We start from the raw sequence: 22052 nt of genomic DNA, 5'->3' as shown, positions 1-22052 counted from the left end.
TCAAAACTCAGATGAAACATTCTTGAATTTGAATGACACAACGTAGAATTTGAGCTTTTACCCGCTATTAAAATTTAAAACTATATTCAACTTTTTACGTAAACTCCACTTGTAAAATTTCACTGAATATGTTGTTGTCAACTTTTTACGTAACTAACTTTAGACCAAATGTGTTTCGACCAAACTCCACTTGATTAATGAACAATAATGTGTTTCGAATCTATTGTACGACATATGAACTATAATATTTATCAAAGCCTATCAATTATTTTTTTTAAGTTTCCCACGGGGTGTCCGAAATCCATGAAGCCTCGACTAAATTCGAATCACACACTATAGAGCTCATTCGGAGATGGCGCCTTCAACAAAATTTTTCAAATCATCGTTACAAGCTTGTAAAAGTGAATTTTGAATTTCAAATACGAAAAAATAAATTCAAATCAAGTAGATAATATTGAAAAAGCTTTAAAATTTATTTTTTTCTAAACAAATTTATTCCGAAAAAGTGTTTGAACATAAAACCATTATAATACTTGTTTCAGAAAGTTCAAGTTTCGATCAATATATGCAGAGTTGATTATCCTCTTGAAAACAAAGATTTGAAGTGGTCTATAATTTATTGAGTATTCGATATAACTCACGCATTCATGTATACGCGTATGTCTGAAGTTTAAACAAAAATTTATTACCGTTTTCTTGCTCAAGTAATATGTCATGCTTCAAATAAAAATTTATAATACGAGTCACGTATGTCAAAAGTTGATTATAAAATGACGAAACTTGATGATCTCTAATTAGGCTATTTATGCATTAGCCCCGATATAAGCTGACAAACATGATATTTCAATATTATACATGTGTGATATTGAAATATTGCGTTTTTCACCTATGATGTTTCTCGAATAATATAAGTTATCTCTGATGTATGGTTGCATTTTGCTTTGCCACCACCATCACCACCAACGATGGAGTCTGAAAAGAATAGAACGTACATAAACCTTTTTTCTTACGCACAAACTCTAAAAGTAAAAAAAGTATAAGTTACAAAAAGACGAGGGTGCATCCAAAGAGTTCAAAGTTCAAAATTTTAATATTTGAGGAATTACTTCAAAGTAAAGGAATAGAGATGGCATAACATTTGAGCAAAGAATATACCAAATAAAGTGCATGCCTTTTTTAGTATGAAGTCCAATTTTGGCTCTCTGTCCTGTCCCTGTTATGAATCTACAAACTTGAAAGATAAAACAGTACTAAAAAAATAGCCGGCAAATGTATAATATTATATATAACCGCATATAATCAGTGTATAATCCGTGTATATTGACAAAAAATAAATATTTTCTACTGGTAACAATTCTTGTTGTAGAATAAAGACTAAAAGCAAAAAAGAGATGCTTGGTGACAGCAGCAAGAAGGGGACAAATGACTAAAGAGGTGTTGCCCTTGTGTTTTGCATGACATAAGTGTGAAAGAAAATGTGTCTTCCGTCTAACTCGACCCCAAGCTTAGCTCATGAAGCGAGGATTGACCAAACATCGTATAACGAGATAACAACTAATGAGGAACACATAGCCTTGCCCCCTCGCCCCATGCCTAGAACTGGACATTTGGTGCATTGACAACATAACATAGAAGCCTTAACATTAGGTAAACCAAGAAATACGGATGGATCTAGCTCCAACATCATGTGAATTAGCCTATAAACCCGAGAAGCTAGTTCACGATGTGTAGATTGTCGGACACACAACACATTAGAAGACAGCATAAGAAAGTTCAATACCAATAATATGGATTCTTCTTCTACACAGTGTACATAATCTAAACTTAGCTCACTTGTCATGGAAGATTATTAGTAATTATCTTTTAGGTGATGTGATAGTGTAAAAGTCGCAATATAGAAATATTTGATTCTTAAATACTTTGGGTACTAGAAGAGCCATCACACATGCACCAGCATAGAGGCTTGTAAAGAAATATTTCTCAACAATATGCCTCTCGTAGCAGTATATATTAAAGCCATTGGTGACTAGTGAGAGGCATCAACATAATCTGTAGTAACAAGTAGTGAAAATGGACCCTTCAGGTGCCTTTAGCACAAGAGTGACATCAGAAATTCAATCACAGCAATCAGGACTAAGAATGGGAACGCCTTCAAATGAGTCGGGAGAAAAGGCGAAGCAAGCAATTAAAGATCAAATATTTCACGCCGCTATGGAGAATAAGTGGACAAAAGTTAAGCATCTGTACATCAACAACGAGTTCGTCCATGAATCCAAACTCACTCGATCTGAAGATACGGCTCTTCACTTAGCTATCTCTTCTTACCATCCAGATCGAGACGACTCTATACAGCATCCTCATCTTACTTGTATCAAGGGTATGATTGCTAACATACCAGATAAAAATCGACTACGTATCTTAAAGCAGAAGAATGAAAAAGGGAACACACCTCTTCACCTTGCAGCAGAACTCGGGAGTGTCTTGATTATTGAGTTTATGGTAAACTCAAAAGACCCTCTCATCTGGGAGACCAATTCAAAAGGGGAAACCCCCTTATTCGTAGCTGCTTATCGTGGAAAGCTACAAGCTTTTCTCTACCTACTTAAGTGTTGTCAAAATGAAAAAGGAGAAGGTCCAATTGAACTTTGTAGGAGGGAAGATGGGGATAACATTCTACACGCCGCCATCTCTGGCGAGTACTTCGGTGAGCCAATCCCCTACAAAGACTTTTCTATTGATTATCAGATATTTCGACTTTACATATGTTTATAATTTCTTCTTTGTTGTAGAATGGAACAGTAATATTAACAACTTATCTTGTAACAGAGCTGGCTTTTCAGATAATACATTACTATGGGCGACTTGTCAACCGTTACAACGTAGAAGGCATGTCTCCTCTACACTTCCTTTCCAGGATGCCTCAAGTATTCAAAAGTGGCAGCCATTTTCGGTTCATAGATAGCATCATCTACTACTGTAAGTCCGTGGGTCTTTTTATCCTTTGTGTCAGTCCAACACATTTACTCTTCTCGTTAGCCATAAACAACCAATACTTTTGCATGATGATTCATGTTCATCGTTTGTAAAGGTTATATAGCTAATATTGGGTTTTTTTTTCCAGGCATAAATATCGAAGAGCTAGAGCTAATGACATATGAAGCCGAAGACAAAGAAGACTCATATCATAAACTCGAGTGGAATGTCCCAGAGAACTACCAAACAATGGTGGAGTTCTTGGAACTACTTAGGAATGGAACATTGAAAACTCTAAGTGGGTAGATTTACCGCACGTCTTATCTAATCTGTTTAGTACATTATACTAGTACAAAAACTTGTTAGGTAGGAAATGCCAACAGATACTCCTATCAAAACAAGAAAGTTGCTCACTTCCCTTTGGGGTTTATTGATAAGCGCTAGACCAATCTCCTTTTGAAAATGCACTAATAGACTGTTTGAGAGACTGTCGTTGGAACTTTCTACCTAAGAGTTTTACATTACCAAGACTGATTTTCTATTTTCTATCCAGATTATCTTAAGCGAACATATTTTTGGAATCAAGAAGGCAAGTCTAAAGGTGCGTGATTACATAGAAACATTCTAGTTTATCAACTCATCCAGCTGAGTTAACCAATAGTACCAATCTCTTTTTCAAAATGAACTAACCAAATGATTTGACTACCCCGGGGAACTCTTGTTGGAACTCAGTATCTAAGAATTTTACATGCTCAAAGACTGATTCTCTTTTCTATCCAGAGACTACTGGAGTAACTAATGAGAAAAAAGAGAAGAAGTCTCAAGGTACGTGATTATGTAATAAACCTCTGATGTTATGTGGACTTAACAGGTTTCTTAAGAGGCAAGAAACTATATATGTATATATATTTTTTTATGAGGATAACTCTTACTATTACTAACTTATTTTTCCTTTTTCTTCACACCAAGGCCAACAAAGTTATCGTCAAAATGACCTCGAGAATCCCCCAATTCAAGGTGAATGCATACACATGCATATATACCACAGTTGAAACTAAATATTACCTCAAACTATGATGATTAGATATAATTCATCAAAAAATGCACACAAAATATCAAGAAGAGGTGCATCTGATTACGCAGGAACATTCCAGTTTATTAACTCATTCATGCCGAGTTAAGAAGTAGACCAATTTCTTTTTGAAGATGAACTAACCAAATGATTTGAGCATCTCATCAGGAGAGTGTAGGCACTTTGTACCTAAGAATTTTGCAGATTCAAAGACTGATTCTTTTTTCTTTATCCAGCTACTATTGGAGTTACCAACAAGATTCAAGATAATAAGTCTCCAGGTATGTGATTACATGTAAGCCTTTCAGGTTATGTCGACTTAAGCAGGTTACTTAAGGAGGCAAGAAAACTATAATATACGATTCTTATCCCGAGGATAACTCTTATTTAATACTTTTCTCCACACCAAGGCCATCAAAATCATACCAAGAATCCCCCAACTGAAGGTGAATACATATACCTGTATATGTAGCACAGTTGAAACTAGAAATTGCCGATGATTAAACATAATTCCACCAAGTATACACACATTCAAGACTGATGCTCTTTTCTATCTAGATACAACTCGTAAATTATTCTGTGTCATAAGGAAACTTAAAGAGTCTTATAAATAGCTGCTTTTTACGAACACCAATGTGTGTAGTAACTAGTTAGGTACTCATCCTAAAAGGTGAAATCTCAAGCACATTCTGAATAAGTCATCACTTAAAGCACACTAACTAGAACTAGAAGAGTATATATACTAATACTTCTTAAGTCTCTTCATTTGTTTATAGCAAGAATTCTTTATCTGACCTTTTTCCGAAGCATATTTCCTTCACGTTCTTTTTGGAGGGCCTCTTCATACTTGTTCTGTTTTAGATTATTCTGTAGCTTCCAATTATGAAAACAATCACTGGACAAAAAGAAACCTAGTAATCAAGAATCTGCAAATCATGTAAAGTTACTTTGGTGCTATTAAATATAAATTATCTTATAGCAGTAAATTCAAACATCTTCTCATTAGATGTTTGTATGAGGATTTACTAGTTAGAGAATTAAAAATGTAAATATAGACTTTACTACGGTTTTGGATGACAGTTCTAACCAAGTTCAACCTTCTTTCTACTCTCTGTAAGATTTTTTCTCTGTGTATAAAATATCAGCAAAAAGACACAACATATATCACCATACTGATTCTACATCAAAATCAAAGCTTTGAGCATTAGGGCTCCTTTGTTTCCAAGTTATGGGAACATTTTCTATGTGAAATAAATTGATAAAAGAGTGTGCGATTCTCGAACATATTTCTACTAACAACTGATCTCTGAAATTCCAGCTGAAAGGAAGAGAAACCGCAAGTTGTTTCCAGCCAATTACACCATCTTTATCGAGTTCCTCAAATGTCTAATGAAGATTGTACTAATTGTATTGGGTATTGGTAAGAATTATTCTTAAAACTTTCTAGTTTATCATGAATACATTTCTTGACTATTGAGTGCAGCTATTGTAATTCTAAAGAATCAGACTTATTATTCTTTCGAAGAATATAGTTCCCACCCCTTTCTGATATATTTTCTGCTTCATCCCTTGTTTGGAAATTAAACTAGGAACTAATGATTACATTTGGATACTTCTTTACCCCTGATTGTTGTTAAGAACGGGAAGAGAAAGTGGAAAAGGACTAAAAACTCTCTTCTTCTTTTTCTTGTTGAAATAGAAAACTAAGAAGGGAAGTTATCTTTTTGTTGTTGGCATAGTACATAAATACGCCATTTAACTTGACCTTAGCTAGCATCTACGGCCTTCAACTTTGGGTGTGCACAAGTAGGCACTTAACCTTGTATAAAGTTGAGCAAGTACACACACACGTCCTATGTGGCATAATACACGTAGGATGCCGCATAGGACATGTGTGTCTACTTGCTCTTCTATACAAGTTTAAGTAACTACTTGTGCACACTAAAAGTTGGAGGACATAAATGTCAGATGAGACCAAGTAAAGGGCACGTTTATGTATTATGTCTTTGTTGTTTGACATGTAGGCAAGTCCCATCTTTTTTCACATTTTAAATTTGAACTAATTTCTGAAGCATAGTTTGCCTCTTCTTTTATGTTTTTCTTTCTTTCCACATCATGTCATCAGGATTCAAATCTTGTTGCATGCAGGACTCCAAAGGATTAAAAAATTAGAGGAAAGGAAACGGCAACATACATGGGGAGTTCAAATTATGAAGTTGATGATTGAGAAAGAAAAACGTTACGAATTCTATGAAAGTACTGGAGAGAAGCCAGAAGTAAAGGACCTCTATAGACAAATTGGAGCACCTCCTACAGCACCCCCCGTAACAGTTGATGATATTAAAAAGGAAGACGGCTCTAGTAACATTACACAGATCGAGCAATCACCAACTTCAAGCACAGATAAGAAAACGATAGATGATCCCAAGTCCGGTAAAGAATCTCTTTTCTTCGGGTCATACTTCTGTGGCACGGAAAACTTTGTTCCGCGTCATCAAGACTTTGCAATTTTAATAACTCAAGATCTATCACATCAACATGCTAAAAATTTATTTTACTATTCCAAATCAGGATCAGTTTCTTCTTTTTTATACCAGTTATAACTTAATCAGAAGCTATATGTTCGCTAAAAACAACTAGAATAACTATAGTTCTAAATACAGAAACGTCCAAGACCAAGGAGACACCCCTATTAGTGGCATCAAAGATGGGTATTGTAGAGATGGTACAGAGGATCCTCAAAAAGTTCCCAATAGCCATTCAAGATACGGACTCTGACGAGAAGAACATACTGCTTTTGGCTGTAGAGCATAGGCAAACAGCCGTCTATGATTGGTTAATAGGAGAAAAGTATCCAGAGTACGTGTTTTATCAGGTGGACAAACATGGAAACAATGCAGTGCACCTAGCTGCAATGTATCAGAAGCTTGAGGTGTGGCGCATCCCTGGTAGTGCTCTACAGTTGCAAGGTGAAAGGAAGTGGTACAAGGTAAGAGATCTTTAACAACAACCATCTTTAAAATCACAAGGGATTAACTTAAATACACTAACATGTAAAGAATTTTCCTATCATAATGCAGTACATCAAGCACACTCTGCCACCACAATCATATGTTCGTCATAACAAAAAAGGTCAGACACCAAGACAGATCTTCGGAGAGACACATGCAAAGTTACTCAATGATGGAACTCAATGGCTCGTCACAACTGCCAATTCATTCTCTGTTGTAGCAGCACTGATTGCTACAGTTGCATTTGCTACATCTGCCACAATCCCAGGCGGAGCCGATGATAAAGGCCATCCACACTTGGCAAATCAACCTGCTTTTGACGTGTTTTCTATATCATCACTTGTTTCTCTTTGCTTCTCTGTCACGGCCCTGGTGTTTTTCTTAGCTATCCTCACATCTCGATGCCAACACAATGATTTCGAGAAAGACTTGCCAAGAAAGTTGCTCCTTGGATTAACTTCTCTTTTTGCCTCAATAACTGCTATCTTGGTCTCATTCTGTGCTGCACATTTCTTTGTCCTCAGGGATAAATTCAGGAATGCGGCATTTCCAGTATATGGGGCAACATGCATACCTGTGGTGTTTTTTGCATTTAATCAATTCCCTCTCTATGTTGATCTTATAAGGTCATACATCCAAAAGCTACCACTTCGTAGCTATAAGGTGTTTTATACCGATTCCTCAGAAGCAACTAGCTCAGATCAGATGAAAGATGGTAAAGAAAAGGATGATTGAAACAGGGAGAAATATGACAAGAGCAGAGCATTGAACGGTTTCCTACTTCAGTTTCCAAATAAGATTGGGTTGTTTTGTGTCAAAAAATGACGAATTCCAAGAAAGGTTTCCCTTTGTCAAGAGGAGGCGAGGTGGAGATATCATTTTTCTATGTATTCTTGAATACACTCTCACTTTTGTTAAGAGTTCAATGATATCATATACCTTTTTTCTAGACTAAAGCTAGTTAAATAGAGTGCTAAATGTTGTTTGATCCCATAATTCATGTGAACTTAAGGGAGTCTTAGGGAACTTATCATATCTAGATAGCACAAAAAAGGTATCATCCTATTTGTAATCTTATTGAACAAGGATAAAAGTTTAGCTTTTCAAGGATAACTTTTTATCCAAATATGACTTAAATCCAAATAAAAAGATTACTCCTCGGCATACCTCACTCAAGCTCTATCTAATTTGGATTTTAGCTGGTCCATTTAAAGAGTGATAGAATGTATATTTAAGGGCACTACAAGAGTGACGGAGAACCAAATTGGATTTATGCCGGTAAATTCACAACAAAGGCTATATTTTTGTTAAGGAGATCGATGGGAGTTTATAGCGAGACGATAAAAGATTGATGTTCATTGACGTAGAGAAAGTCATATAGCTAGAAAGGTCCTTTGGTGGGTGTTGGGGAAGCAAGGAATTTATATTAAATATATAAATGACAAAACAGACATGTATTTAGGAGTCATCACTAGCATAAAAACAGAAGTAAGAGATACACAGGAATTTCTCATAACAGTGAGTTTACACCTAGGGGCAGCATTGAGCATGTACTTGTTTACCCTTGTGATGCATGAGCTAATACCTACAATACAAGATGAAGTTCCATGTTGTATGCTATTTGTTAAGATAGTGTGCTAAATGACGAAACCACCGATGGTACATGGTAACTCTGCGCACAAAAGTTCAGACAGATGGGAAGAAATCACACCTAGTGTCTTGTGCCTCCACTGAGATTTGAACCTGAGACCTCATGGTTCTATTCACAATTCCCTGACCACGTCTAGGCCACACTTTCTGAAGGCTATAGCTTTTTGGCTTCTTATTTGATCTTAAATAGGTAAGACATATCCTCAATAAGTATTTTACTTACTCAACGTGTTCACTAATATATTATTAGAAAGAAAATGTGAAACTTTTTGTACAAGTAGCTAAGATTCAGTGTTTTACCATCTAATGATTGACAAAAAGATGGAAGATACAACAGAGGTTTAATCCACAGGGATCTTACATTTGAACACTGGATAGAGGTCAACAAAATAGCAGAGTGATAAGTTGTTACCAGCCGTGAAACAACAAAATTTGTGTGCCTTCTTAGTCATAACTTTTCTTCTTATCCAGAAGAGGATTAACCCCAGTTTGTCCTCAGAAGTTGTACTTTAATACCATCAGCTGCATGCTTTAGAGAGGCTGTTCCCAGCAGAACTTATTCTCAAATAACTGCACAACATCTCTTCGAAAAATAATACGGGGTATTATTTGGACCGTCTTCCCCAGATCCGAGTAAATATGATGGCAGTTGTGAGGCTCAGTATTAGGAACTCCAAGCTCCGAACCATTTGAACCCCTGAATTTTGTTTATAGGTAAATTCACAGTACAACGCTTTATGAAGTCACAAGGGAGAAAATTCTAGTAATCATCATGTAGATTTACCATACCTCAAGAGCTTTGTTGCATTCCTACAGAAACACTTCGAGAACGCCTTTTCTTTGACATGCCCTGAAACACAATTGCATACCATTACTTCTGTGCTCAAGGAACAAATGAAGCAGGAACAACATGGCAACTAGACTACACTCTGAATGTGAAAAAGAGCAACATAAATAAGGTCAAAAAAGAACTCTATAAGGTACTAAATGTTACTGGGAAAAAATGTAATTTGAAATGAGCACCAAACTTTTGGAAGTACCATTAAAATTCCACAAATATCAAATTCAAAAAAAGATGAACTAGTCAACTCATTCACAATCTATCATTACGCAGTCTACTCCAGATTATATGTAAAATAGTTACAGTAGATAGTCACACCCTGCAACTTATATGAGTGTCACCTATGATGGGAAAAAATATATTTTTCCTTGATATTTCATTTAACATATACGATTGATCTCAAATGACAAACAAACAAAAGAAATTGGTTGTGTCGAACACAACAGCGCTTGAGAGCACAAATCTTAGATTCGATACTCCAAAATAAAATGAGTAAATGATGAATAATTTATAGATCGGACAGGGCCCAAAAGACGTGACTCATAGTAATAATCACTCGTCACCCAAATACTTCCTACTACTTTATTCTTAACTAATGATAACCAGATTCCAAATGCATTCCAATTTCCAATGATGCTTAAGTCCAGTGAATACTAGTAATACTAGTTCTGTTTATTGCTTATTTAAGAAAGGAGAAGCAAATGAGCTCAGAGTGTCTAGGAAATCATTCTCAAATAACTATCTGTTTCTCCAAGCTAAATGAAACACATGCCAATGGCATTACGAGACTCAATTCTGGAGCAGCTTTAAAAAGTTCCATCTTTTCATATAAATGATCACATGATGACTTGTTGACATTCATTTATATATCACATTCCGACGACAATGGAAAGACAATATTAATATGAAGAGCAAGCTTAAAAATGATCTGAACATTTCTATGCTCATCATGCTCTTGGCACAATAAGAGTAACCTCAAAGTTGAAAAAAATGTATAAATTTATTAACCATACAAGGCAATAGATATGAACTTGCTAGTCTCGTACCTTAGAGAATGGCAGGGGCAAGGAAGCCTGTCGTACAGCCTTCTCAGGTTCAGCAAGCTGCCGAATCTCTTGAAGTTGGTGTGCTATATCCTCCAAAATCTTTAACTGCATCTTTTCTCTTTCTCTATGCTCTGCAGTCAAGTCAAGTTTTTCTCTTCCCTCTTGCACAATCTTTAACCTCTCTCGAAGCCGCTCCACTTCCATTTCAATTTTCAGCCTTTCATTTTCTACCGAGGACATGGAATTTCCCCCCAAATCACAGAGCGAAGGTTTACCATGTGAGCCCACAGGTGGAAGCCCACAAGTAGTGTCTGCACTGATCTTAAGATCCACTTGAGTATACGACATACTTGTACTTGGATGATCTCTAATAACATCCTGTGTAGGAGAAACTTCAATAGGGAGACTAGTTATTCCAGAAAATTCTAATGCACTATTCCTAGATTCACCACTATTGACATCATTGCAAAAGTTGGACCCATCGACAATGACATGAACATCGTGAACATGAGGTTCTTTATCTGAGGTCAAGTTACATGGACATTTTGATCCCTGATATCCAACTGTCTCATGATACTTCAAACACTTGTCTTTTCCAGAAACATCAATACAAGCTCTGTCACATGTTTCCATATCTGAATTTTCTTTTAGCACTTCCCCTTCAAGGGAAATGGCATGATCAGGAAGCTTCTGTTTCGAAAGACCTGTCTCACGGGGTTTCAAGGATGTGTCCAGTATTTTCCCATTCCCTGGTGGTACATCGGAGTGGTTAACCATAAACACCATCTCTTTCTCCTGAAATTCTAGACTGCAAGAATGCTCTGCTAAGTCAACTTGCTTCTGGGAGTTGACATCTTTACTCTGTCTTTGGATCGGTGCTCCGCCCAAAGCAATATAGTTTTGATTGTCAAGAGAAATGACCTCCTCAGAATTTCTATATTCTGCCACGGACCTCTTATCGAAAGATGCACTAATCTGATGAAGCATAAGAAGTGGATCCTCATTAAGATCAGATGAAGCATCAGGACGTCTTAGCGCATCCGCTACATTCCCACTATCAACTATTGATTCTTCATTTCCAAGATAATTCATCTGCCTATATACTTCAAGTTCCTTCTCTAAAAAGTGTTTCTCCCGCTCTGTCCTCATCAGGATCTCTGTTAGAATGTTCATTTCCTCTTCTTCAAAAGCAGATTTCTCTTCAATTAATCTCTGATATTGCCGGGCGTCCATTTCAATAGATGCCTTCTCCTCTTGTAGACGTAAGATCATAGCCATAGCCTCATCTGCAGCACTCGCAGCAGCATTTCTTTCCTTCTCCAGCTCAATGCAAAGAGCATCTCGAGCTTCTCGTTCGTGTTTTAAGGCTCGTTCCAAGAGTCTTATTCTGTTTTCCTCATGGAAGCTAGAAACCGGTTCACCATTTTGTCTCAGCTCTTCAATGGATGCAACGTTCTTTTCAATGTGCTCAACTTCATCAGAACATCCATTCAATTCAAAGCTGTCTCTCGGGCCTAATCTCATAACCAGTGGAGGGTGGCCACCATCTATATTCACCACAAAGAAAAGAATTAAATTGATACATATTGGAACCCCAAGGCTTTAAAATTAGGTAAAATAAGGGACGCTACAAATCGTAGAAATTAAAAAATTGAAAATACTTAATTTGATGTATCTTCATTTTTGCCCCAATTAGTCTGAGTTGAAGCTTAAATTGTTGTTGCTGTTGTATTCTCTTTTGGCTACGGTTATTAGACTGAAAAGTAATTGATTCTGCTCAACATATTAAATACAACAACTACTATGCCTTAAACCCAAACAAGTTGGGGTCGACTCTAATGAATCCTCATTGACCATGTTTCTCCATTTAAGCTCTAACTCATCTCATTATCATACCAAATAAAAAAAACAAAAATAAAAAGTAAGTTTTACATATATGAATAATAATAATATTAAAAGTTTTGTATATTTTTACCGGCATTTAAATCTAATACTCTAAGAAAAGCAGTAGGTTCAAAATCAATATACTAACAAGACGAAAATATATATCCAAGTAAATATCACCTATATGGATCTTTTTCTTCTAATGTATTCAGCCAATCTTTACTTCCACTTCTCCTAAAACCGTTGCTTAACAAATTGAATGTTACCAAAAGTTTCTTCCTTTTTTTTCCCATAAACAAATTATACCAAAAAAATCTTAGGCATAAGAGGTAAAATATTCACTTGAAAGCATTTGATGGATAGAAAATAACTATTTTTGCTTATGATTTGCACCAATTAAGAATGGTTTAAGTTTAACATAATTATATGGAAATGTGAAAAGATGACATAATACATTTAGTTTGCGTAATACGAAGGAGATGCATCACTTACATCAACATTTTGTTTTGGAATTAAAGATGCAGACACATGTCTCCGGATTTTCTTCCCTTTTATCAGTGGAACAAGGGCTCCTAGCAACATTCATGAACATTAGCATGCATCATAACAACTATGACACCTCAATCCCAAGCTGGTCTGCAGCAGCTTAGCATGTGTAAAGATATGACAATTCGGCCTAACTCGACCCCAAAAGCAAGCGCTAGAGGGGAGGATTACTGAAGCAGAACACTAGTCCATTCCCCAACCAATGTGAAACTCTAACCCACTCTAACTAACCCTTTACGCCCAGGTCCAACTGGAGCATGGACCGGGAGACAAACTGTTTGGACCTGGCACTGATACCCATGTAAAGATATGGCACCTAGGCCTAACTCAACCCCAAAAGCTAGCTCAAAAGGGAAGGATATAAGCAGACCAATGTAGCACTCTAACCCACTCTAACATGATGCAATAATAAGCTGAAAAAGTACTTCCCAGATAAACAACTTCACAGACGACTAAACATCAAACATAGAAAAGAGACCATTAGCATTTATAAAATCAAAATGGTAACGTGTCATTTTCAATAATTCAATTACCTTCTTTATTAGTACTAGGAGGAGATGGAGGGCCTACTGGAAGCTCTTCATAAGGAGGATCATATGATGAAACAGATGAAGATCTCCCATAATAAATAGCTGCTTTACGCCTTCTTCGACGAATCCCTCCTCTTTGTCTCTGATTCATCACCCCTTTCCCCTTTATCCCAAATTCATTTCTTGGGCTTAACTCAATCATAGCAATCTTATGTGACTTTCCTGCATCTGATACTGAACTACATGAAGCCTCATCACCCATTTCAAGATACCCATGAGAACTATTCTCCTTTTCATTACCAATTAATCTCCAATTCAAATCACAATTCTGGTCTTTCCCCAAAATAGTATCATTAAAAGGGAAGTTTGCTTTTATAGAGAGTTGGACATTAGACACTTTCTCAGCTGGGAAATCAATCAAGAGTCTATGAAAACATAAATTCCCATTTGGAACAGTACCAAAATAAAGTCCATCACAAGGACATGGCAATCTCAAACCAAAAAAAACAAGAAATTTTGATGCTAAAAAAGCTACTGTAGCTGCACAAAGCAAGAAATATGCTATAGCAAGATCAACAAAAGCTCCCACAATACCACTCAAACTCCACACAAACCTACCTTCACAAGCCATTTTCACCCCAAAATACAAGTAAAAGTTCCAACTTTACTATTAATCAAAGCAAAAAAGTTCACCTTTTCCCTGATAAACTTTCACAAACCCAAAATTGTAACTTTACTAGTAAACAGAGTAAAGATTCCACCTTTTTCCTTTTAAACTTGCAAAGCTTTGAACTTTATCCCATTAACTCCACATATAGCTACCTTCACAACTCACAAGCCATTTTCACCTCAAAATACTAGTAAAAATTCTTTACTACTAAACAAAGTATAAACTTGCACAAAAAATTGTAACTTTACTAGTAAACAAAGTAAAGATTCCACCTTTTTCCTTGAACCAACTTGCAAAAGATTTGAACTTTATCCCCTTAAAGATCATCAATTGATTCCTCCAAGAAAACCCAATAACAAACTGCCCAGAAAAAATATCCCATCAAATTTCAAACCTTTAATCAATGAAAAAACTGTTCTTTCTTGATTTGGGTACCCTAATAATGAATGTTTTAAGTGGGGCTGATGATGATGAAACTTTGTGTTGGATTGATTATAGGACTTTTCTCACATGTTAAGTTTTCTTGAAGGATTAATACGACGTCGTTTGGTGGCCTTTACATGCTTGATTATTCATTGGTTTGTGATGATTAAGGTCGTTTATTGTCAGCTCATTGAAGCTTCTAGAGACACCACGTGCATTTATCTACATTACATTCAATATCATTCAACTTTTATCCATTTAGAGCCTTTTTAGTTTCTTTTCATTATGAAAAAAAATAATCTTTCTATTGACTTCAAATTTTGGGGGCTAATTCCTTCTTTTGCACTTATAATTAAGTCTTAACAACTCCTTTCTGGTTGTACAAATGTTAATTTAATGGTGTGTTTTCCTACAAGAAGTGTTGGAGAAACTCTTTTTTCACTACATCCATAATAGTGTATTTATAGACAATTAGTTAGTCTATAAGTTGAATATTAACTAATGGCTAATGGGCTAACTAGCACCCTTTATGAGTGAACCCGATCGAATAGTATTTTCCAACAAAGTGCAGAAGAATGCTTGAAATGATTAAAACTTAGAGAATGTACAAACAAGTAAACTCAAATAATGTACAAGCTAAGTTGCATGTGGAATTCAACATGTCTCATCTTTCTAGATCATCAAACAGATAGAGGAGGAACATAATGAGCTTAAATGGAACAACATGGATAGTGAAGATTCATACAACCGACTTTACTCAGGAATTAGTCATCCATTGCACTTGTGTCATGTTGTTATCCACAGGCAAGACATCCCCATTAGCTAAAGCTCGTGGTCTCTTCTTTAAAGCACCGATGCTCGATGGCAAGCAGTCATCAATGCTAGCAGGCATATTGGAAGCATTTTTGTTCTCAAAACTTGTAACAACTTCAGGTAATGAAGAAACTGGGACAATCCCATCACAGTTGTTCGCGCCTTTGATTGCTAATTCAGAAAGCTGTTCCCTGGCAGTGACTAGATCAGACGATTCCACTGACGTGTAGTTAAGAACTTTACATGCTTTCTCGAGTATCGTTTGCAAGTACTTGCCCTGTGCTTCAATACGAAGCTGGACATGGCGTTGTACCTGCTTCAACAAACCACGAAAACTTTCGTTTGATTATGAAAACATACCATAAACTAACCTTCATTTAAGAACTTAATAAAGAGATGATGTTACATTTGGTCCTACACTTAATAGTGCGAGGCTTTTTGGGAAAAAACATGACGAGCTTGAGAGACCGAAAGAGGACAGTACCACACCATGTTAAGAGTGTTTCCGGGTTGGTTAGCCCAACAAGAAGTTGACACTCTAGTTACACAAACATTAGAATATGAGCAAAAAAAAAAGGGGGAAGGGACGACCTCTAGCTGCTCATGTAGTCTTCGCTGAACTTCCATCTGTACTCGAAAAGCCTCCGTAACTTGGTACCCACAGCTGTAAAAGATTTAAGGGCATATAAAAAATTTGATGCAAAGCACAACACTTTCTTCTAGAAGAATTCGGAAGACACTACATACTCATTTATATCTTGGGCAACTACTTTTGATGAACCCGACACAGAGGAAGTTGTATCTTGACTCTCTGCCACACATGATTCTGTTAACACACATAGCTAGTAACAATGTAAGAATTAGGATTCAACTGCTCGAAAGGGTAAAATATAACAACCACCATCTTTTCTTCCGTATGGTAGTAATCTGCGTACTCACATGTCCATCATATACTCCCATCTTGTCCATATATATCCTCCCCTAATCAACGTATACTCTCATACCCATCATAAACTCCTCGTAGAGAAGTCAATAGTAACATATCAACCGACCCAATTATATTTAAAGCAAATGGCCAAAAAAAATTACTACTAGTTAAAGTTAACAAAAAAGTTTACTCTATAAATAGCTTAGCAAATGGAAAGAGAGCAATAAAAGAACGGCAATCAGACAGAATCTGAACAACATTCTTATAGTATTGTTATTGTTGATGTTATTAGAGGCTTTCAACAGTTTTTATTCTTTTAGAAATTAGAGAGGACGTGAAAAGATTAATGTTAGTGTGGGCATTTTAACATTTTATTAAATTGCAATTTTAGCAATTGTCCATTGATGACATTTAATGTCATCTTTATTCTATTTTTATTAGTGCATAAAAATGTCATTCATTATCATCTTTAGTTAATGAAAGATTATGCATTCCATTATGTATTTTTAATTTAATTATCACTAATAAGTGGTGCACTAAATCATAATGGTGCACTAAATGATGATAATGATGGCATTCCATTATTTTTTCATCTTTGTATGATTTTCTCTCCTATAAATAGAAAGGTCTTCTTTGTTTTGAAATGTAAGATAAGATAAGAAAGAGTGAGTGTATTAAGTTTGTCAAAAAAGAAAGAGAGTTCTTATTAGTCGAAGGGAGGTGTTCTTTTTTGTGGAGCTTTAAACTCAACTCTTGTCCAGAGTTTGTTGAGTTACAATTTGTGATAAGGCTGTTGTATCCTGGAGGGGACAAGTCAAGAGAACTACTACTGGACCGGTGAAAAGATTTGCTGCAGTGGGCTTGAATCTCCTTAAAGAGAGTGAAATATCCGCGCCTCAGCCAAGAAGAGAATTTATTTTCTTCATTTTATTTTTCAATTGTAATTTGTAATCTTGTAATTTCACCAAAAAATAATAAAGAGAAGAAATTGGAGAAGCACTTCCGGATTACTTAAGCAGTACAACTGCAGCGTGTTTCAAAATTAAGGCAGGTGAAAGAAATGGAATATCCAAATTACAACAACAACATACCCAGTTTAGTCCCACAAAGTGGAGTTTAGGGAGGGTAGAGTATACACAAACCTTACCCCTACCTCAGAAGTAGAGAGGTTGTGTCTGATAGACCCTCGAAGTAGTCCCGAAAAAGAAGTAATGGTAACAAAAACAACAGATAGTAACATCAAAAGTAAAACCAATTTAACCACAAAATATCAAATATCCACTTATGCAGCACACTCAAAAATCAAAATCGCATGTTACTTCTCCGTTTGGCCAAAAATAATATCTTAATATTTGCAAATACTGGTTTGTCGGACAGCGTTTGAAAATATTGAGATTCAATATTGGAAATAATGCTCAAAATATTGGGAAACTTGCCCAAGTAGAATTTCAATTAAAATAATGGGTTTCATTCATCTTCATATCTTTTTTCCAAGAGTATTATATGCTCAAAAACAGCTTCACCTTTCAAATGCTTTTTCTTCACCTCAATTTTAAATACTCTAAAAAAAAAAACTGCAACCAAATAGTGTCCAATAGCCTATAAATCTTAGTCTAGCACAAGAATGATTGCAAGAAGTGCATTGAATTGTAAGTGCATAGTCATTAACGCGTCGTTTAAGGTTTTTAAGTTAATGGAGAAGTTGCAAGAAAGCTGAAATAATTAGGATAATTAGCGGGCATTGGTCGGAGTGTTCAAATACCATCTTTATAGTTCTCAGCTGCCTCCTTAGATTGCTTCCCGAGGCGATATTTCTGCAAGGAAATGTAAAACATAAAGAGTTCAAGATCTGCTTATTCTTTGGCTAAAACTGTTAACGAAAAAAAAAGAAATACTTATTCTTGATCTCTTTCTATTTCGACCCGAATCCTTTCGTTTTCTTCTTTGGCTAAAACTGAGAATGAAACCAACTGTGTGAAGTAGTTATTCTTGATTCTATTTCGATCTGAAACTTCTTTCCTTTAACCAAAACTGAGAGTTAAACTGAAATGTATTTAGTACCTATTTGGCTAAAATCATATGCAAGAACACGTCTTCAATTCTACAACAACAACAACTATGCCTTAGTTCCAAACAAGTTGGGGTCGACTATATGGAATTCAAATCCATCATCAATCCATCATTATAACCATTTTGTCAAAGTGAAAATCAATTAAACCTAGAACCATTTCAATCCTCACGACTCGCATTGAACTACGATTTAAGGCCGATCAGCTTCTTATTTTGTCTTCAATCACTATTACTATCTGTTGTTTCTTGTAATTCGATTATAGTATTATTTTGTTGTAGTAATTGTTCTGCTTTGTCATGTTGTCTTTAGAATTTTGTCGCTGCTTTTCCACTTTCATTATTTACTTTCCCGATTTGCTTTGATATGCTTCCTCTTGAGCCAAAGGTCTGTCGAAAACAGACTCTTTACCTTTCAAGGTAGGGTAAGCTCTGGGTACACACTACCCTCCCTAGACCTCACTTGTATTACGTTAGGCATGTTGTTGTTGTCTTCTTATCTAAGTAAATTCCAATTTAAGAAGTAAAATTCTGAAATTGGCACAGAACTACCCCTAGTTCAATGTGATACACTAGATTAAGGTTGTAATTAAGCTAAACTCTTCACACCTAGTGTAGAGATGGATCTTGTGGTGGATTCTTGATTGTATACAGGGAAGAGCGTCTTGGCAACTAATCACAGATTCTGTTTCAGAAAATATGAGACGAGAAAAAAACCTGGAGGTGTGACTTCAAATGATATAGGGTGAGTCCTTTCACCCCCATTGCCTTCATAATTGTTTTCGGCGTTGCCTCTGAAAGTGAAACAATAATTCCACAGTTAATATTGTGCCACTTCCTTAACTTACTTCAAGCAGGACAAGTAAAGAGAAGGTAAGATTCAAGAGGAATCAGGAAGTGTTCTGAAGATTTAATTATAAACAAAGTTCCTTCAATAAACATAGGACTATTAGCCGAGAGAGAGATGAACGAGGAGAAGTAAAGGTCAAATGATCAGGAGAGAGTTCTTAACTTTAAGAAACTAGAATCGCAGGACGTACACAGATGATGAACGTTAAGATGTGTAGTTATTGAAGCAGCAAATGTGAACATCATCTAAAATAAAAATAAAACAAAAACATGCAAGGAAGAAATGAAAACTTCAAAGTGTATGCAACCTAAGTCGTTTTCTAGGGAAAAAAATTCCCACGAGAAAGTCTCTAGTGTAAGTCATTTAATTTCATATCATTTGCTCCAACCAATATTAGACATCATTATCAATCTTTAATTCTCGAAAACTTCATCCAAACACTATCCAAAATTGTTTTTCACTCACCAACCAAACAACATTATTTTCTCGAAAAATATTTGCGACTATGAAAAATGATTATTCCAAAAGTAGAAAAAAGAGTAAATAGTAATACTAGTAAAAAAGAAAGTAAGACACATAAATTGAAACAGAGAGTAAAATATAAATGTTACTAATGTATATAATTGTATAAATTATAACACACTTGCAACTAAAAAAATGAAAACTTTACAACACAAGTCGTTTTCTAGGAAAATAGTTTTCCCAAGAAAGTCTCTAGTGTAAGTCAATTTAATTTCATGCTATCATTGACTTCAACAAACATTACACATCATTATCAATCTTTAATTCTCAAAAATTTCATGCAAACGCTATCCAAAATTCCAAATTGTTTTTCTCAGGTAATCTTAATAGCTTAGCTGGTTGGGTTCCCGAACTTTCACGGTGAAAGTTTGATTCCCCACCTTATAATCTCTCCCCCATTTCCACTTCCCTTCCCCTATCCCCAAGTTTGAAAATAAAATGGTTTTTCACTCACCAATCACACAACATTATTTTCCTAGAAATTACTTTCCACTATGGAAAATGATCCTACCAAAGGTAGTACTACAATAACAACAACAACAAACCCGGTATAATCCAATAATTACGCACATCTTACCACTATTGATGTAAATAACATAAGAAGGCAGTCATGGCAAACTACTACCGACAACCAAACCATAAGTAGTAAAATAAAAGAAAGATACATACATAGAAAGAGAGAGAAAAAGAGGAAAACAAATACAAGCTACAAATATTTATGCAACTATAAATCAATCTCATTAAAGGTACTAATCTTTTTTGAGACGTATTAAAAAGAAAGAGTGTCACATAAATTGAGACGATGACATACTATCAGGGCCACCGAGTTGTGTGACGGCGTCAACAAATCGTTCATGTAGCTCCGCCGTCCACCGGAGCCTAGGCCTATGATCCGCCGTTAAAACCAAACAAGCATCCCCTGGCAAATTTGCCATTTCCCCAGAAAATGAATTCTGTAGATTATGAAGATAATGATGATATTCACTAACTCCTCCATCTCCTTCAATGCCCAAAGCAGAGTACATTTTCATCACAAAAATCTTGAGTTTTTTCAAGAAAATGAGAGTGACCCAGAACACTAATTTCCACTAAAATGAGCTCCAGTGGCAAAGAGATTGAATCTTGATTAATGTTTTGGACATTGAAGAACAAATTGTTGTTACCCAAATGTGTAAATGTGTGGGGGTGGGGTGGAGGAATTGGAAGGACAAGACAGCGATGTCCTGTTGTGTACTGTCGTTTTCTTGTCTCTATTTGCTGTCTCTATTCTCTATAGTATACATGACAGGTAATTACAATATCCGTGTTAATTCAAATTTAATCGGACTTTAACGCGGATAATAGGGAGTTGGTAAAAAAAAGCTATTTATATGTGTTTACGTCAAATTATATTAATTAATGATGATTTTAATTACTCCCTCCGTCTCAATTTATGTGGTGCATTTCAAATTTCGAAACTCAAACAAGTTTATCTTTAATCGTAAATTTTCAGAAATCTATTAAATATTTTGAATTATTCATTATTGTGACTTATAGTACTTTTTACGTAGTTTATAAATATATAAATTTCATTTCAAAAAAATTGAAGTTTTCATGCGCAAATTTCAGGTCAAACTTAAACTGTTTGACTCTAAAAAAAGTGTGTCATATAAATTGAGACAAAAGGCGTATAATATTTAAAAGGTTAAGTGAATTTTTCTTTTATTGTGATATTTTAATATGCCTTTTGAATTATATTAAATCATAAGTTATTGTTTTTTGGGGTCAAATAAGACATTGAGTATGTGGAGACGAATAGTTTTTATTTGTGAAGTATACCTCTCGTGATCTAGTTCGGCCAAAATCCTTTCAAAAACGTTTTTTTATCTTTCTCTTTCAAGTCTGCCTGTGAGGCGTATACACTAATAATGTTCAAAGTGTGCTTTTTGGCGATTAACTTAATTGACATCGTTCGATCATTAACGTTTCTAACCTTTATAACATGCTCTCTCGACTCCTCCTTTATCAAAATTCCTACTCCATTCATATTTCTTACGCTTTCAGAGTATTATAATTTATACATGTCAATATTCTGAATCTTAACTCCTACCAACTAAATTTATTGAACACAAGTTATATTAATTATCGTACAAGAAAATATGTGTCAATTATTGTGTATTCATTAAATAAGTGTAAGCATTGAGTACGAGTACACATTTTACCATGAGTTGGGAGTGTATTTCTAAC

The 22052-nt window shown here is 35.5% G+C and overlaps 3 protein-coding genes across 12 annotated transcripts; 1 reads left to right on the top strand and 2 right to left on the bottom strand.

Annotated features, from left to right (window-relative positions):
- Positions 1-710: 710 nt before the first annotated feature.
- Positions 711-14728, bottom strand: LOC129882971 (uncharacterized). 9 transcript variants are annotated; one of them, XR_008765851.1, is made up of 7 exons: positions 13557-14728; positions 10594-12140; positions 9496-9556; positions 9068-9403; positions 4841-4940; positions 1156-1224; positions 711-972 (listed from the first exon to the last, which is right to left on the bottom strand). XR_008765851.1 is itself a non-coding variant. In XM_055957497.1 (4 exons), the coding sequence occupies exons 1-3, from the start codon at positions 14182-14184 to the stop codon at positions 9497-9499; spliced, it is 2235 nt and encodes a 744-aa protein (XP_055813472.1). In that variant the 5' UTR covers positions 14185-14728; the 3' UTR covers positions 8932-9403; position 9496. The 9 variants fall into 9 exon arrangements, 1 of the variants encoding a protein (XP_055813472.1); XR_008765859.1 differs by having other exon boundaries at positions 9119-9403; XR_008765850.1 differs by lacking the exon at positions 4841-4940 and having other exon boundaries at positions 1156-1231.
- Positions 2071-7855, top strand: LOC129895429 (uncharacterized). Its single transcript, XM_055971150.1, has 11 exons — positions 2071-2704; positions 2827-2976; positions 3122-3271; positions 3527-3574; positions 3754-3798; positions 3943-3990; positions 4282-4326; positions 5364-5465; positions 6194-6478; positions 6709-7034; positions 7126-7855. The coding sequence occupies exons 1-11, from the start codon at positions 2071-2073 to the stop codon at positions 7789-7791; spliced, it is 2499 nt and encodes an 832-aa protein (XP_055827125.1). The 3' UTR covers positions 7792-7855.
- Positions 14729-15212: 484 nt separating the features above from the next.
- LOC129882956 (protein PHR1-LIKE 3-like) lies at positions 15213-21088 on the bottom strand. Of its 2 annotated transcripts, none has more exons than XM_055957485.1 (6): positions 20638-21088; positions 19172-19248; positions 18150-18201; positions 16207-16270; positions 16051-16123; positions 15213-15772 (listed from the first exon to the last, which is right to left on the bottom strand). In XM_055957485.1, exons 1-6 carry the CDS (start codon positions 20855-20857, stop codon positions 15404-15406), a joined length of 855 nt encoding a protein of 284 aa, XP_055813460.1. In that variant the 5' UTR covers positions 20858-21088; the 3' UTR covers positions 15213-15403. The 2 variants fall into 2 exon arrangements, with proteins under 2 accessions (XP_055813460.1, XP_055813452.1); XM_055957477.1 differs by having other exon boundaries at positions 16207-16285; positions 20638-21087.
- Positions 21089-22052: the final 964 nt, after the last annotated feature.

The sequence above is a fragment of the Solanum dulcamara genome, chromosome 1, assembly GCF_947179165.1.
Source record: "Solanum dulcamara chromosome 1, daSolDulc1.2, whole genome shotgun sequence".
NCBI lineage: Eukaryota > Viridiplantae > Streptophyta > Magnoliopsida > Solanales > Solanaceae > Solanum > Solanum dulcamara.
Note: the sequence above shows the minus strand (reverse complement) of the source record. Positions and strands in the feature narration are given on the sequence as shown.